This window comes from Solanum stenotomum, chromosome 4 (genome assembly GCF_019186545.1).
Source record: "Solanum stenotomum isolate F172 chromosome 4, ASM1918654v1, whole genome shotgun sequence".
Lineage (NCBI taxonomy): Eukaryota > Viridiplantae > Streptophyta > Magnoliopsida > Solanales > Solanaceae > Solanum > Solanum stenotomum.
Window position 1 is genome coordinate 66,357,569 of NC_064285.1, and position 17,397 is coordinate 66,374,965.

The window sequence follows — 17,397 nt, forward strand, 5'->3', positions numbered from 1 at the left end:
TTACTATAACGTACAGTATCTTGATCTGAAATTTAACTCCCTTCAGGGTCCACTACCTTCATCCATTTGTAACATGAGTTCGCTTATCTTATTAGATTTATCACACAACAACTTCAGTGACTCAGTTCCACATTGCTTGGGAAGCATGGCTAGTCTAATGGTGCTGGACTTAAGATGGAACAATTTCACAGGGAGTCTTCCCCCATTATGTGCACACAGCACTTCGTTGAGTACCATTGTCATAAATGGTAATCAATTTGAAGGACCTGTACCTGTGTCGTTGCTCAAGTGTGGTGGTCTAGAAGTACTTGATGTGGGGAACAATGCTATAAATGACAGGTTTCCATCTTGGCTCGGAACTCTTGAATACCTGCAGGTCCTTATATTAAAGTCGAACAAGTTCCATGGACCTATAAGTACGTGTCTGACTAAGTTTTGCTTTCCCAAGTTGCGAATTTTTGATCTTTCTCGTAATGATTTCAGTGGCTCACTTCCTGCAAAAGTTTTTGGAAACTTCAAGGCAATGATCAAATTAGATGACGAAGACACGGGAGAGATCAAGTACATGGAATCTACGTTGAATGCGTTATTTGTCAAATCGTATGAGGATTCAGTGAGTTTGGTAATCAAAGGGCAGGATATTGAGCTAGAAAGAATCAGCACAATTATGACAACCATAGATCTCTCAAGCAACCATTTTGAAGGTGTCATTCCGGAAACACTAAAGGATCTCAGCTCACTTTGGCTACTCAATTTATCCCATAACAATCTCATAGGTCATATTCCAATGGAATTGGGGCAATTGAATACACTTGAAGCTTTAGATCTCTCCTGGAATCGGCTCACTGGAAAGATTCCGCAGGAATTGACAAGAATGAACTTTCTGGCCTTCTTGAACGTCTCTCAAAATCATCTCGTCGGACCAATTCCTCACGGTCTACAATTCAACACATTTGAAAATGACTCGTATGGTGGCAACCTTGATTTATGTGGTCTTCCTTTAACAAAGAAATGTGGAACGAGTGATTCATCGCATGTTCCTCAACAATTGGAGTCCGAAGAAGAAGGCGAGTCATATTTTTTTAGTGGATTTACTTGGGAATCAGTAGTCATAGGCTACACTTTTGGACTAGTTGTTGGAACTGTCATTTGGAGTCTCATGTTTAAATATCGTAAGCCAAAATGGTTTGTGGAATTTTTCGATGGCATCATGCCTCACAAAAGAAGGCCAAAGAGAAGAGCTCAGAGATGATGGACTTAATGGAAGATTGAGAGGGCAACCTTGTCTTTGTTTGATTTTGTGGACTAATTACTGAACTTTTCTGGTTCTGTTTTTGTCTTTTTAATTTTCTGTTTGTTGTTTGTATATGTTTGAAAGAAACATAATTATATGTGAGTCATTTAATTAGTATCAATGGTTATTCAAGTTATGTTAGTTTGTTTCTGTTTCAAGTTGATAGAAGTGATCTACACAGCCGCTCATTAGCTATGTTACTCAAACTCTTCAAAATGTCAACGGGTACGTGTTGAATTCTTCAAAAGTAGTGCAATTTTAAGGAACCAACATTGGTGTCATTATATTTTAGGAGAGTCGGAGCAACATAACTCATCAGCATAACAAAATAGGAAAAAGCAAAGCAGTAAGCAAATTGATCAGTTTGGTTTATGATTGAAATCACTTGATATTAGAAAGTTTATATTTTTGAAAATTAATGTAGAAGAGTAATCAAAACTACAGAATTGGCTAATAATTTTGTGGTTCTGCATCTTTCTAATCATAAATCAGCCATAAAATATTCTCTAGCTCAGTTTCAACTTCCGCGATTTTAATTTTAGTAAGTTTTTACATATATTTATACTTCGTGGACGAAAGTTATCTCTGGTTGTTCAACAACTAATTCATATTGTTTGATTATCAATGAAGGAAAGGTTTTTTTAAAGGGCAAAACGCTCTATACGAGGATTTTTTATTATTTTTCAAGTTTGAATTCAAGACCTGTGATTCGGTTTCATCCGGAACTTTACTGTCTACAAAACTACATGTCAAAGTTATTTTTGATGAACTAAAATAGACTTATTCCCAAAATTTAATTTAACGCAAAAAGAAATATAATCAAATTATTTAAAAATTAAGAAAGACAAATTAAAACCTTTACATAATTTGACACATGGCAAAATATAATTGGCTAAAGTTTTGGTCCCACAAATAGTCAACTCACCTGTCAGAAAATGACATTCCTATTTTCTTTTCCTAATTTTAGTTTGGACACTTTGAAAACAATTAAAGTATCTTTGTCTGGTTATGGCCGTTCAAAGCTTTGATTATAACAAGAAAGATGATTGAAAATATCGGTTTTCTTCGTTTTGTTTGTTTTATTATTTTTTTGAAATAATTTTTAATTTTAATTTATTTATCGTACTTTATACTTAAATTTGTCTAAAAAAAAATAATATGTTTCACATATATATATATTTAAAACTACAATATTAAAAGATATTTTGATATGTTTTTTATATAACTTTAATTTAATATTATATCATTGAAAATTCTTCTTTACTTATATTTTTTTTTTATTTTGAATTTTTAAATTTCAATATTCCACATGATATGTTTAAAAATCATTTTAATAGTATAAGATTCAAAAGTTTTTTTTTTCACTTTCTTAAACTTATATCAAGTCGATAAAAACTAGACAAATAAATTAAAACGAAGTCACACTTTTCAATACATATTCCAACTTTCATTGAGTCTCGAGATATACTTTTTAATTTTATTTTTTTTTCAAGAATTTACCTGTTGGAAGAACCCCACCAGAAGAAAACACCAAAATCAGATTAAAAATCCTAACTTTGAGTTCTTTCTTTCAACAATTTTAAGTTTCAGTGAATCTCAAGATGTAATTTTTTTTCAAGAATTCACCTTTTAGGAAAACCCCATAAGAAAAAACTCCAAAAACATATTCAAAATCTCACCTTTTTTAGATCTTTTCAACATTTTTCAGTTTTAGGTTATTCCAGTTATGTTAGTTTGTTTCTGTTTCAAATTGACAGAAGTGATTGTTACCAATCTGTGTTTAAAAAAAAACCAGAATTACTGATTTCAATAAACTTTGCAGAAACACGAAGTATCCAAAGTTTAATAAACCAGTAAGAATAGATGAACAGAAACTAATTGACAAAACCAAAATCTATAAAAACATACCACAATCTTGAAAAAATAGAATCAGAAAAGATCAAGCCCACTGCCCCTTAAGGAAATTATTCTCCTCTAGTATCCGAGGTTTGATTTGGAATATGTCCTCCCAGGATGGAATGATCTCAATCACCAGTGTATTGATACCCACAACTCTTGTGTCAGCGAACCACTCAACAGCAGTAAAGTACACGAAGAATTTTGTGCAGAAGAAGAAGAAGAAATCAGAAAAATTCGTAAGGAATAAATCTGAAGAATCAATGTATTTATAAGCAAGAGGAACTGGTTCCGAAAGGTTGCAATCCTTTCAGAATCCACACGACCATTCATGAAAGTTTGCAACCTTTCAAACGGTCATGGCTGTTTCTGAAAGTTGCAACCTTTCAGAACAGTAACTTCCAACGGCACGAAATTTAAATAAAACGGGTCGCGCATGGATCCGAGTCGGGTCGGGTTAATTAACTAATTAATTGAAACTCTTCGGTTAATTAACTAATTAAAACGTTGGCCATTTAATTAAATAAATAATTAACTAAAATAATTAAAACAAACTTTGTCCAAAAAAATAATCTCTCGATCATTTTCCAAAGCCAAAGCCGAGCGAGCGACGACGACGGCGCGAGGGGGGTCCCTCTTTCCAACCCTTTTAACAATTAATAGGAGTGTTTCTATATTTAAACTCTCCTATTTTTCTTTCCACCACCGATGAGGGACAAATGCCTTTTCAATAAAGCATAAGAGGACTTTTCAAGTTCTCAACTCTTCAAATTCCCAACTTTTCAAGTTCCTCTCTTTTCATCTTCCCTCCATTTCCCATTACTCTTGCTACATACCCAAAAATCTACACAACCACTCATTAGCTATGTTACTTAGATTTTTCAAAAATGTCAACGGGTACGTGTTGGATTCTTCAAAAGTTGTGTATTTTATAAGGAACCAACATGGGTGCGACATCATCATATTTTAGGAGAGTCCAAGCTACATAGCTCATTAATACAACAAAATTGGAAAAAAACAGTGTAAAAACTCTCTCTGAATGTTCTTATCAGACCGATTGCATGCTCCTCGTCCATTGGAGTCCGAAGAAGAAGAAGAAGAAGAAGAGTCGTATTTTGCTAGTGGATTTACGTGGGAATCAGAGGTCATAGTTGTGGATTAATTGTTGTAATTGCTATGTGGCACCTCATGTTTAAAGATGGTAAGCTAAACATGTGATCCTTCAATACAATTAGTCTCTCAGTTTTCTTGGCTTGTGCATCATTTTTTAATTTGATCACTACACCTTTATCTTGAGTCGAAAGTCTACGGAAACAACCTCTCTACTACTTTGGAATTTCCCTCATTAACTTAATGTGAAAAGTCTTGGAAAACAGCACAAGAGACAACTAATGGGAAATTTTTCTGCAAGCGGAAGGATCTTCACCAAGTTATTCAAAACATACTAATTAAGCAAGAAATGAAGGACTTAAATCATGTCTTTAATTACTGTCACACCCCTTTTTCGCGCACGGCTGCGGAAGGGTTTTTCCAATTTAAGTGACAATATTGATTTAGGGATTATTTTATTTTTGTTTCAGAGTTGCCACTTGGGAATTGAGTTGTGGTGTTTCAAGTTACCTTTTCGAATCTCTAATCAATAGGAAATGACTCTTTAGTTTTGGTCTGCAAACTAGAAATTCGGGTAAGGAATTCTATTGACCGAGGGGAAGGTATTAGGCATCCCTCGAGTTCCGTGGTTCTAGCACGGTCTGTTGACACCCAATTTTGGACATCCACAATATAGATTAATCATCGAGCTTCTTCAATTTTAAATGATTTAAAATAATTAGTTTATAAAAAAAATAAAAAAAAAAAATAAATATATATATATACACACACACATATAGCTTGCAAGTTATTTTAAATAGTTTTGTCACTTTTTATAATTTTTAGATAATATATATGTTTTACATAAATATGTATATAATTACCATATTTTATGAATATTCAAAAATTGTCTCAAAAAGAGTGTGTTTTAATTAAATATTCAATTAAATCAATTTGGTTTAAAGTATACTTATAAATTATTTAGTTTATTAGTTTAATTATTCTTATTTTATGAAAATTGCATTTTATTAATTTACGTTCTTTAAGCTTTGGCTGTAGTTTAAGTTCATTAGTTTATAACCGAATTAATTATTTTATTTCGTTAACATTAAGAAGCTCGTTAATTAATTTATATCAATTCATCTTATTTAGTTTTAGCCAAATTCACCAATTAAATTTAATTTGGCTAACTTCTTAATTTCCATTGGCCAACTTTGAGATCCATTTGTTTATTTCTTAAAATCCAAATATAACCAAAAGTTTGTTCTTTGATTGGGCCAAATTTAAGATCAAATTTGGCCCAAATTCCACTCCATTCTCAAAACCCACTCAACAGCCCAACCCCTTTGTCCGTTTCCCCCATTCCAATTTAATTTCCAGCAAATTCCAGCAACAAATAACCCATTCCCAGCCCACTACTTTCAACAGAAACCCGGCCCAACCCATTTTCAACACCAAAGAAACCCATCAGCAAAGCCATTCTCCAACAACACTACAACACCGTACCCGACCCATTCCAGTGATACAATACAGTACACCAACCCCTACACGTTCTTCTTCACGTGTACAACCCAGAAGAAACCCAGAAACTCCAGCAAACCAGACGACCCCACCCCTGTACATCACGTTCTTCTTCTTCACGCAAAAATCAAAATCTAGCGAGCTAATTGCGCTGCAAACTCGGAAATCGCGTCTCCTACCCTGCAAGAACCCATACCCTGCAGACACATCACCCTCACATCCCCTTTCCCCCATTTTAAGGGATTTTCAAAAGCTTTCTACTGTTATCTCGAAAAGGGGCAGAGAAATTTGAGGAAAAAATTCAAAAATCCATCCGTGTCCCACCTGGAAAATCAGCCTTTTTTTCATTTATTTAAGATGGTTTTCTCTATGTGTTGGAGGAGGAAAAAAAAGAAAAAGAAAAAGGGGATAGAGGAGAAAAAGATTGGATTTTGAGGTCATATACGAAAGATAGCTTATAAGGTTTTGAGTTTTGGTTCTGAGCTTGTTTGTTCATATTCGAAGTTCGTGGTGGAAGTTCTTCATAATTAAGTTTGTTGTCCTCAGTTTGCTTCCCCTCAAAAGGTAATATTTACCTCAGTCCAGGTCTCTCTTATTTTTAGCGTACCGATTATTTGCTTTTGACTGATTGAGGTGTTCAATTATTGATATTTACAGAATATTAATGTTTACTTTTGACTGCAAATCGGTAGTGTAACCTGCCTGTTACTCGAATGTTGTTGATTAGGTTTCTTGATGATTTTGTTTTAGTTTGTTCCTGTTGAGGTTTCCTCATTTTATTGTTAGTCTCATAATGTTGCCTACGAGTACTGTTTTAAATATGGTTTGCTTGTTTTCTCAATCTGAGAGTATTGTTTTAGTTTTGAAGTTGTTAATATAGTTTGCTTGTTTTCTCAATCTGATACGTGAGGAGGTCTTTGATTATTTCAGTTAGCACAAACCGTGTGAGTAGATTAGTGTACTGTTTTACCTCCCTTCTTATGGCGTCTGTACCTTCCGCGTTCAAAACAAAATATTTTAGTCCATTTGTTAGTCGTTTGCATCTATAAAATCTTGCTTATGATAATGTCAGTTTGCATATTCTTTGTTTTCGGTCATGCCGAGTTAGCTTGTGATGGGTTCGTCGAGTTAAAGTGAGTAAAAAAAAAAATGCCGAATAGCTGTTTAGATCAAGCTACTGGAGTTTGATTTCATTTGTGTTGTTTAATTTGTTTCCTATTAACACTCCTTCTGTTCCGATAAGGTTCTGTTTGTATATTATAGCATCTTCACTCATAAATTATGCTAAAATCGAATCTTGTCATCTACCCTCAAGTTGGATTAGATTGTCCATTGCTATTGAGTCTTTGTTTCTTTTAAATAGCTCTTACCTTTAAATGTTGGAATTCATTAAAATTATCTTCCAATAACCCATTAATGCCTAAGAAAAGACCATGTAAGTTTGCTGCAATGTAGTTAACCTTGTTGTGTTGGAATCTTCTTAGTAGTTGTTGATTTCATTCTATATTTTTTGGCTTTATCTATAATTCCTTTCACATTTACATATGGTTTTCTTTCCAAAAAATTATCAAATGAGCTATATGAATTGACAGTTTGAATTCAATTGTATTTCATTGCATTGCCTTTTGCTGTTGATAAAGATGCTTATTTGACGCATATGATCCATATCTTAAATCTGCATATTATTTGATGAATCTGCATCTGCTCTTGTCTCTTCAAAATAATGTGTATGTTTATCTTCTTCATGAGTAAATCATTTGATTATGTATTTGTTGAAAGTTTCATCTCTTGTTCTAATTCTTTTCTTTCTCTTTGTGTGTATGTGAATCCCCTTCTAGTCCATGGTGGATTTATCTACCACGCATTTTTGAGTTGAGCCATAAAGGCTCGATCTTTGCTTTCCCTATTTCTCGAGTCAACCCCCCTATGTATTTGGAAACCGTTACAGATCCCGAAGGCCCAACGTAGTTCGGGAAATTAGTTCATAAATGTTCAAAGCCCAAGAAATGGGCTGTATACATATTGTATACAGCAGTATACACTCATTATACAACGATATACGGCTCAAAAATGCAAAAATATAGGGCTAAGGCGAAATACAGGTGTTTGGAAGCAGGAGATACATGGAAAAAGCTGATGTACATGCCGATATACACTGATATACAGTCAATGTATACAAAAACGGTATTGGGTTTAAAATCCAAAAACTTGCAGCGAAGTTGGCCCAAAAAGGGGCCCAATTTCATTATCTCTTTTACTCTCCTAATTGTTTTGATTATGTCTAACTAATTTTATTTAGCTCTAACTTTAAAAATTGTTAATTAACTTAATTAGATCCCCAAAAGATGAGTTATTTTCGTTATGTTGGTTTACCTTTAAAACATCTTTTGTGTTCATTTATTTTATGTCTAGTATACCGGTCAAATTTTTATATCTTTAATTGAGTATATTTGTTCTTAAAAAGATATGCTATTTAATTAATAACTTTTTTTACTCATTAAAAAAAAATGTTTTAAGTTAATCAAGTAAACTAAAAAAAAACATGTTTTTCTTTACTCTATCACTTTCTCAAAAGTTAGTCAAAACTTTGGTTCCTTTTCATTTTTAATTAATTTAAGATAATTTTCATGCTTTAATTTATCAAATCGGTTCAAATTATTATTTTTTAAAACAATCCAAATAGGTTTAATTAGTGTAAATTTTTTAAAATTCTTTACCTATAATTTAATTGAAATGTTTCAATTAAAGTTCCCTTAGCTTAAAAAATAGAAAAAAAAATGCGTCATTTATTTAATTGTTTTCTCCAAATTAATCAAATATTGTAAGTTATTATTTTTATGATAAATCGTTATTTTTCTAAAAATAGTCAAATATATTTTAGTCAAGTCGCAGGTCAACCGCATGTTAGCGGACACTTCGAATGCTTAAACCTTTCTCGAAGTGTAAATTGAACCCCGAACCCTCTTTGGTATTTTCAAATGATTTTTATGTTTAAATCTTTGAAAATTATAAGTTTTCTTAATTTCTTTAAAAAATTAAGTGACGACTCTTTTCCAAGTATTTTTTTTTTCAAATTGTTTTATACTTGGAACATTCCAAAAAAGTGATTTTTCTAAAGGTTAGTCAAATTACGGCTCAACACGGTCGCTTTTATTGACTTATACTTATTTTAATATGTTTTTGGATAATTTGTGTCTAAGGTCATGGTTCACTTATTTTTTAATTGTTGAATTTTTATTAGTCTTAAACCGGATGCATAACTGCATTCTCGATCTTGACATTTTAGAGACATAACTGTCTTCTTTGCATCACACTTAATAACCTTATTTTTTATAAGTCACTACCTTAGATTAATAAAAACTAATTATATTAGTGGACAAGGTGCGTCACCACATCCTTGAGTTTATTTTAATGTCTCAAAAAAGATGTTTAACCACATTCTTAATTGAAACAAATATTTTTTAATTTGTTTAAGTGTTCGATCTAACATTAAAAGAAAATATGTATTCCTAAAAAAACAACAAATAAAGTAAAATACTAAACTTCTAGAATAAATTTTTTGATCATTTTTCATATGTTTTTATTTTTTGCAATTTCTTAAAGTTGAAGTCAAAATTAAGTGTACACTTTCTAATCAAAGAAAACAATACCGAATTGCAAAACAATAAATCTCATTTTTTGTTTGATAAAATAAAACAACAATAATTTATTTATATATTTATTTTTTAGCCTAACTATACGTAATTTATCATTATTATCTAAATCAAGACAAGAACAATGTTATGACCTGTTCATTTTTAAGAGATCACAACTAATAAATAAAAATAATTAAAAAACAAAATCATCAATTAAAGCTACCTTCATTCATGAAATAGAGATGTAACAACTAACAAATGAATCATTTCTATCAAATTCATGAAGGAAACAAAATATAATAAAAATTGTCATAAAATTACATCAAATTCCATGAATAAATTAAATAAAAAGATAAAGTAAAGTTGAATACCGCAAAATCTTAACCGAAGCTCGATTAGAACACCCACCACTTTTGTAGGTTGTTTGTGATGGTATATGTGTTTGTGTTGATATGAAAAGAATGGGTAAGGAAGAAAAGATGTGAATGTGTTGGTGAATTTTTAAAAGGATAATCAAATAAAATGGGAAGGTTTTTCTTCTTCTTTTTTTCTCGTGTAATGTGTTTTTTTTTTTTTTTTGGATTTTATACGTTTTTTTTGTTGTGTATGTTCTCTTTGGGTTATGGAATTTGGAGTACGTGAATGTATATGTTTTTGGTTTCTGATTTTTTTCTGTCCCCTTTTTGGAGTTCGTAGGTAGTATATGTAGTAGTGTATGTGTGTATGTAGTGCCGTGCGTGAGTGTGTATGCTGTAGAAAATGGGGATGGAAGTGGGGGTTAGTTTTTGATGATGGTTTGTCGTGGGGTTGGGGTAATGGGAGATGGGTATGGGTAGGAGTAGTGGGGCAAGGATTAGTTGATAGGTAAATAATTATTTTTTAAATTAAATATATATAATATAATAATAAAAAATATATATTAGTCAACTATATTCTAAATTAATATAAAAACAAAAGCTGATCTAAATTTATAATTAAAAAATATACGATTATTTATTAAACCTAATTTAGAAGAAAACATATATATTTTTTTGTCATTTTTCATTACTCTTTAAAACAATTGAAAAAAATAAAACTTAGCCTAAGAAGTGATTCTATTTTTGTTGTTTTCAAATCTTTTAAAATAAACTTAATAAATAAGATAAAACTCATAAATATTTAGTTTAGATTTATAAAATATTTAAGCTCTAAAAATGGTGTTAAACTTAAGTTCGGTCAAAAATTAAGTGTCTACAATTATTCTTCATTTTTTTCCCTCACTTGACTTAGTCAAGAAATAGTTTCTGTCATTGGAAATTTCGTACAAGTTTTGCAGAAATTTTTTCTACATAATGGGACCAATTTCACATCATCTTGCGTAACACACACCGTAGAGATAGTTAATGACTTCGAAATGAATACAACATGTAGAGAAAATTAGGACATAGAGAGTATATATTATTTTGTTAAGTCTTCTTCGTCCTCTAGCAAGTCTTGTGGAACACTACAAAATATGAGTAGCAAGTTGTTAGAAGTGACTAGTACTCGTCTTCTGATTCAATTGTTCATCAGTCCCGATTTATCATAATCTTTTTTTTTCCTCTAGTCTTTGTGGAACTTGGCTCAAAGACTTACAAGTCACCGTCCGCTAGTTACAATACTGTATCACTTTTTTCCTTAGGTGGAATGGAATATAGATGGATTTTCCCTTATTAACTTAATGTGAAAATTATTGTGTACCAAACAAGTTTGAAATAGCAGAAGAGACAACTAATCACTAATTCGGAATATTGATCTTTTATGATTGTATAAATTCCATGGAAAAATTGCAAAAAAAATTATTGCATTCATACAACTTAGTTTCACTTGATTAAAGTTTCTCTCTTTAAAAAGTATTGTGGAAATTAGAAGATATGTTGATGGAAAGTTGGAAAAGGATGACTTAAAATAGGATATATATCTATTCATCTATTCTATACTATCTTAAAAAATGTTAAATTACTAAAATATTTTCAACTTATACTTCCTTCGTCCCATTTTATGTGGCAATATTTGACCGGGCACGGAGTTTAAGAAATAAATGAAGACTTTGAAATGTTTACCAAATTGCCCTTTAAAAAGTAGACACATCTTGAATACTTAGACATGTCGAGTAATTCCCTATCTGGTCCACTTCCTAATAATGAGAGCATCCTTCAAAAGCTAATGGGACTAGATTTGTCTTACAACTCACTGAATGGTACCATACCATCTTGGGTGTTTAGCCTACCTTTGCTATCGAAAATTTCTGAGAAATGCTTGGAACATCATGTTCTTTTACTAATTGTTTTGATATTATTTTATTAATCCTCCAAATAATTTTGTAGAAGAAAGATGAATAAAGTGGGAGAAATGGGTTTGGGTTTGGATTAATGGGTATGATTGTGAATGAAAATGGGTCTAATTATATGTGGATCAATAAAATAATGCCACATATTTAATTAAAAAATATATATTTGTCACATCAATTTCTATTAAAGGTAAATGTAATTTTAGGCTTAAATTTAACTCTAAAGGCATTTTTTACCCAAATAGGTGAATGGGAGGCATTTTGATCCAATAGAGGGAAGAAGGGCATTTTTGAGCCATTTCCAATACCTTAAGGGTATTTTTGACCCTTTTCCCTTCATTTTATATTAAAATTTTGATCATTATCATATTATGTTAAGTAGAAACCTTCCAAATGAAAAATTGAATTACAAATTGCCTATTAACAGTTAAATATCATTTTAACCTTCAAGCAACTATTCTTTCAAAAAGTTTAATTTATAATATAAAAATATAAATACGCACATTTCATACAATAAAAAAAAGTTTGCATTTAATAATTATAATAACCACAACTTTATATGAAACATTGGTGGTTCAATTATTTAATTGTTACGTTAACCAATGGCCAACCTTTCATTGCTACAGTAAGTACAAAGAAGTTGAAAAGTTGAATTGAATATTAATTAGTAAATTAATTCATTAGTAAATAAATGAAAGGAAATTTCAAAGGTCTGGGAAAAAACTTTATATAAAGGCTAAACGAGTTCACTAAATTTCCCATCTGCTCTTTGTAACTTTTGAGATTGAATGCAAATCATTTTATCTTCGATTTCATTTTTTCCCTTTTCTTTTTATGTCCTTTGATAGTTTGCATATATAAAAGAAGAGATGGGAAGTATGTAAGATTTTTTTTTATGCCTTCTAATAGTTTTCATAAAAGAAGAGATGAGAAGTATGTAAGATTATTGATGCCAAATTAGAGTAGCTGTCATATTCAATTTTTACTACTCTTGAATTATCAGCTATAATATAATCTTCCGAAAAATTATGATCAAAATCACCATCTCTCCTCCCTTTCAACTATCAGTATTACACCGTTTATACTAGTTTTGTAATTTTTTTTAAAAAACATACTATTTTGGTGAATTGATTTAAATAATGGCTTATTTTGGTCAAAATTTCGATTTCTCCAGAAGGTTGATCATAGTTGACATAAATGAATTCATTGTTAAAGTATAATCTGATTACAATTCTTTAAGATACAAATATAATATACTCTCTACAAATAAGTTATTTCATGATCTAAAGAAATGGTGTTATTTGAATGCGTTGATTGATGCTCCTCTTCATGTTGATTACTGGCTATAACCTTTTATCATCATTGCAATATTCAACTTTAACTCGAATATTACTTGAAAAGAACTCATTAATCCTTTTTGTGTATGCATGGCATATTTGGTTAATTAGAATTACAATACTTTGATTTCACATGTATTGGAATTTCATTTGTTTGGGTGCTTTTGTTTCCATGCACAATTGTTAAGATTATAACAATTAGTTTTAAATTCTTAATAAGCATATATTATTTGCGTTTTGTAAATTTTAACAAGAATTATTTTAAATATTTTAAATATCATATCTAAGTTTTTTTGTTTAAATATTTCAGATTCATTGTTTTGCTATTTGGCATGAGCATCACAATTCATTATTCAAATATTATGTCATGAAATTTAATACTTAAGTGCAAATATTTAATACTAATACTTCTTTATAAACAAAATATTTGCACCTAATAACATTAAAATGTAACTCATTTTTTACATTTTACTTATCTAACTAAATATAGTTATTCAATTTTGTAGTTCTGATAGTAATTAATCATTTATCGCTCAACGAAGAAGTCATTCAAATTGGATGAGTGTTACATTCATCAATTTTAGTTTGTACTTTTTTTCGTTATTGATTACACTATGGTTTTAATATAACTTATATCGTGTATACTACTTGCTTTAGACACACATGCAACGCACGTGTTCAGAAACTAGTATATCTATAATAGCAAAAGACAGAAAACTGTGATCCTTCAATACAATGAGTTGATTACTCAGTTTTCTTTGCTTGTGCATCATTTTTTAATTTGATCACTACACCTTTATCTTGAGGGTCGACGGAAATAGCCTCTCACTACACCTCTTCATATTTGAACTGTATCATATAGATGGAATTTCCCTCATTAACTTAATGTGAAAAGTCTTTTGAAAAACAACTAATTGGAAATTTCTCATAAAATTTCTCTGCAGGTGTAGTGATCTTCACCAAGTTATTCAAAACATGTAGGAAAGTAAGATGAGTTAATACCTCAGATGGTCACTCAACTATGCACTATTTTCTCAGAAAGTCACTCAACTTTGGTTTTTAACTTAAAAGTCACTCAACTATGAGTTTTTTTCTTAGAAAGTCACTCAACTTTGGTTTTTATTTCAAAAGTCACTCAACTATGAGTGTTTCACTTACAAAGTCACTCAACTATGAATGTTTTACTTACAAAGTCACCCAATCTATTTAATTAATTTTTTTTTCATTAAACTTACAAACATGAAATTTTTATTTCTTACTAAAATTTTAAAAATTAAAAAGAAATTCATTTAAATCATTTAATAACTCGATCCGCTAAAAATATAATATAATACCTTTTATTTTACCCCTTTTCTCCAATTGTGTGTGAATACAGCGATCTCCATGCATTGTTCATAAAATATAGAAATTACAAAATTACTGTTTTAGTAAATTCAAAATTTTAGTAACATCGATACATAATAAAGGAACAAAAAGAAGTGATTAAAAAAAACTGACTTGAATTTGTTAATTATGTTTCTCCTACCGTTAAGTTAATTAAGATTTGGTCTTTACATGTTTTTTTTTTTTTGTAAAATGGTCTTTACATGTTGTTGATTTTAGAGTGCTATAGTTAAATTAATTAATTGGTTTAAATGAATATCCTTTTATTTTTAAAAAAAATTTGGTTAGAAATAAAAAATTCATGTTAGTAAATTGAGTTGAAAAAAATAATTAAATCATCAAAATAATATATTTCTAACGGATCGGATTATTAAATGGTTTAAATGAATATCTTTTTGTTTTTTATAATTTTAGTTAGAAATAAAAATTTCATATTTGTAAGTTTTAATGAAAAAAATTAATTAAATAGATTGAGTGACTTTGTAAGTGAACACTCATAGTTAAGTGACTTTTGAGTTAAAAATCAAAGTTGAGTGACTTTCTGAGAAAAGAACTCATAGTTGAGTGACTTTCGGAGAAAAAACTCATAGTTGAGTGACTTTGAAGTTAAAACCAAAGTTGAGTGACTTTCTGAGAAAAGAGTGCATAGTTGAATGACCATATGAGAAATTAACTCAAATTAAGACACATATCAAACAAAATTTTGAATTAAAAGCAAATAAAAGAATAAAAATAAAATACCATACGGTATTATTGTTCATTTTTTTCCTCACTTGACTTAGTCAAGAAATAGTTTCTCTCTTAGAAGTTCTCCAAAAAAAAATTCCACATAATGGGACCAATTTCACATCATCTTGCGTAACACACACTGCAGAGATAGTTAATGACCTCGAAATGAACACAACATCTAGAGAAAATGAGGACATATGGAGTATTATTTTGGTAAGTCTCCTCCGTCCTCTAACAAGTCTTGTAGAACACTACAAAATATGAGTAACAAGTTGTTAGAAATGAGTAGTACTCATCTTGTGATTCAATTGTTCATCAATCTCGATTTATCATAATCTTTTTCCCCTTCTAGTCTGTTGTGATCACGGATAGCCGAGAGGTTAGACAAGCTGTTAGGCCCGAGGCTAAACCACGAAGTGGATAAGACAGCCCAACAATAGGTTTGCTTGGAATCCAGGTTGAGTAGAGATAAAAGGGTAAGCACTGCGGTTTTGGGAGTTTATTCAGATTGTGAAAGAAATTGTTTGTTCCTCCCATCTCTTTCTAGAGTCTAAGCTTTTCATCCACATTCTTATCTCTATCTTTAGTTACTTGTTATTTCAGTATTTTCCATTGTAATTCTATAGTTGAAGTGTTGCCGTCGTGATTTGGCTATCAGTGATTACATATTACTTGAGTATTTGTGTTGCGAATTTAGATTCGTTACATAGTCTTTGAGGAAATTGGCTTAATGGCTTACAAGTCATCGTCTGCTAGTTACATTACCGCATCCCTTATTTCCTTAAGTGGAATGGAATATTGATGGATTTTCCCTCGTTAACTTAATGTGAAAACTATTGTGTACCTAACAAGTTTAAAAATAGCAGAAGAGACAACTAATCACTAACTCGAAATATTGACCTTTTATGATTGTATAGATTCCATGGAACTTGGTTTCCTCTATTCCAAACGTACCATAACTGTTGTCATAATTGGTGTCCCTTCTTGTCACATGGAAGATGAAATGGAGTAACATCATGTCTTTGTTGTTCATTTATTATTTTATCCTCAATTTACTTGGTCATATAATAGTTTCTCTCTTTGAAAAGTATTGTGGAAAACAGAAGAAGAGATGTTGATGGAAAGTTAGACAAGAATAACTTAAAATAGGAGTTCAAATTTCTACCTATCCATATATACTAATGTTAAATTGCTATAATATTTTCAACTTAAAACACTTACTTTAGTATATTGGGCAAAATGCTCTCTGGAATTGGCTCACTGGAAAGATTCTAAGGGAACTCTCTCTCAATGTTCTTATCAGACTGATTGCATGTTCCTCATCCATTGGAGTCCGAAGAAGAGTCGTATTTTTCTAGTGGATTTACGTGGGAATCAGTGGTCATAGCTGTGGATTAGTTGTTGTAACTGTCATGTGGAGCCTCATGTTTAAAGCTAAAATGAATTGTGAAATTTTTTAAAGCCATCATTCTTTGATGTTTCGTCCATGATTTTAAACATCAAAGAATGAATTGATTAGATCATATCTAGATCTATAAAGGCTTACAAGTCATCGTCCGCTATTTACATTACCGCATCCCTTATTTCCTTAGGTGGAATGGAATATTGGTGGATTTTCCCTCATTAACTTAATGTGAAAAGTCTTGTGTACCTAACAAGTTAGAATGTTCAAATACATTTAATTATATAGTTTTATTATTATTTTGTATTCTTCTGCTTTGTGTATCATCGAGTTCTCTTACATACTCTAATCCCTGAGAACATCCTGTTATTTGGTGAATACAAAAAAAGAAAGATGGTGAGTCTTTTTTCTTTTATTCATTTCTCTGTTTTGTGTTGCTAATAAGTCTATGATTTTCTTCTTTCCTTTGAGCATCATTTTTGCTCTCCCAAGTAGGCACTTTAATACAAATATAAAACATTACATTTTAAAATAAAATGACAAAAGCGAATAAATTAATCAGTGGATTTACATGGGAATCAGTGGTCATAGGCTACATTTCACTACAAATCTACGACAAAAACAAGTTTTAGCAACAATAAATATACACATTAACAAAGAGTGCTAAAATCTTTACTGGTATTAATTAATTGTCATTGGATTCAATGTCTCTATAGGCTTTAGGGACACTTACAAAAAGTGCTAATTGCCACTAAAAATACATGTTTAGTAGTAATTAAGCTATAGCCATTAATTAATTACCC

The 17,397-nt window shown here is 30.7% G+C and overlaps 1 protein-coding gene across 1 annotated transcript in view; it reads left to right on the plus strand.

Annotated features, from left to right (window-relative positions):
- LOC125861675 (receptor-like protein 9DC3) overlaps positions 1-17,397 on the plus strand; it is a 212,421-nt gene that overhangs the window by 85,551 nt on the left and 109,473 nt on the right. The window contains exon 4 of the mRNA XM_049541527.1: positions 340-376. Coding sequence (XP_049397484.1) covers positions 340-376 — 37 coding nt within the window. The remainder of the gene's footprint in view (positions 1-339; positions 377-17,397) is intronic.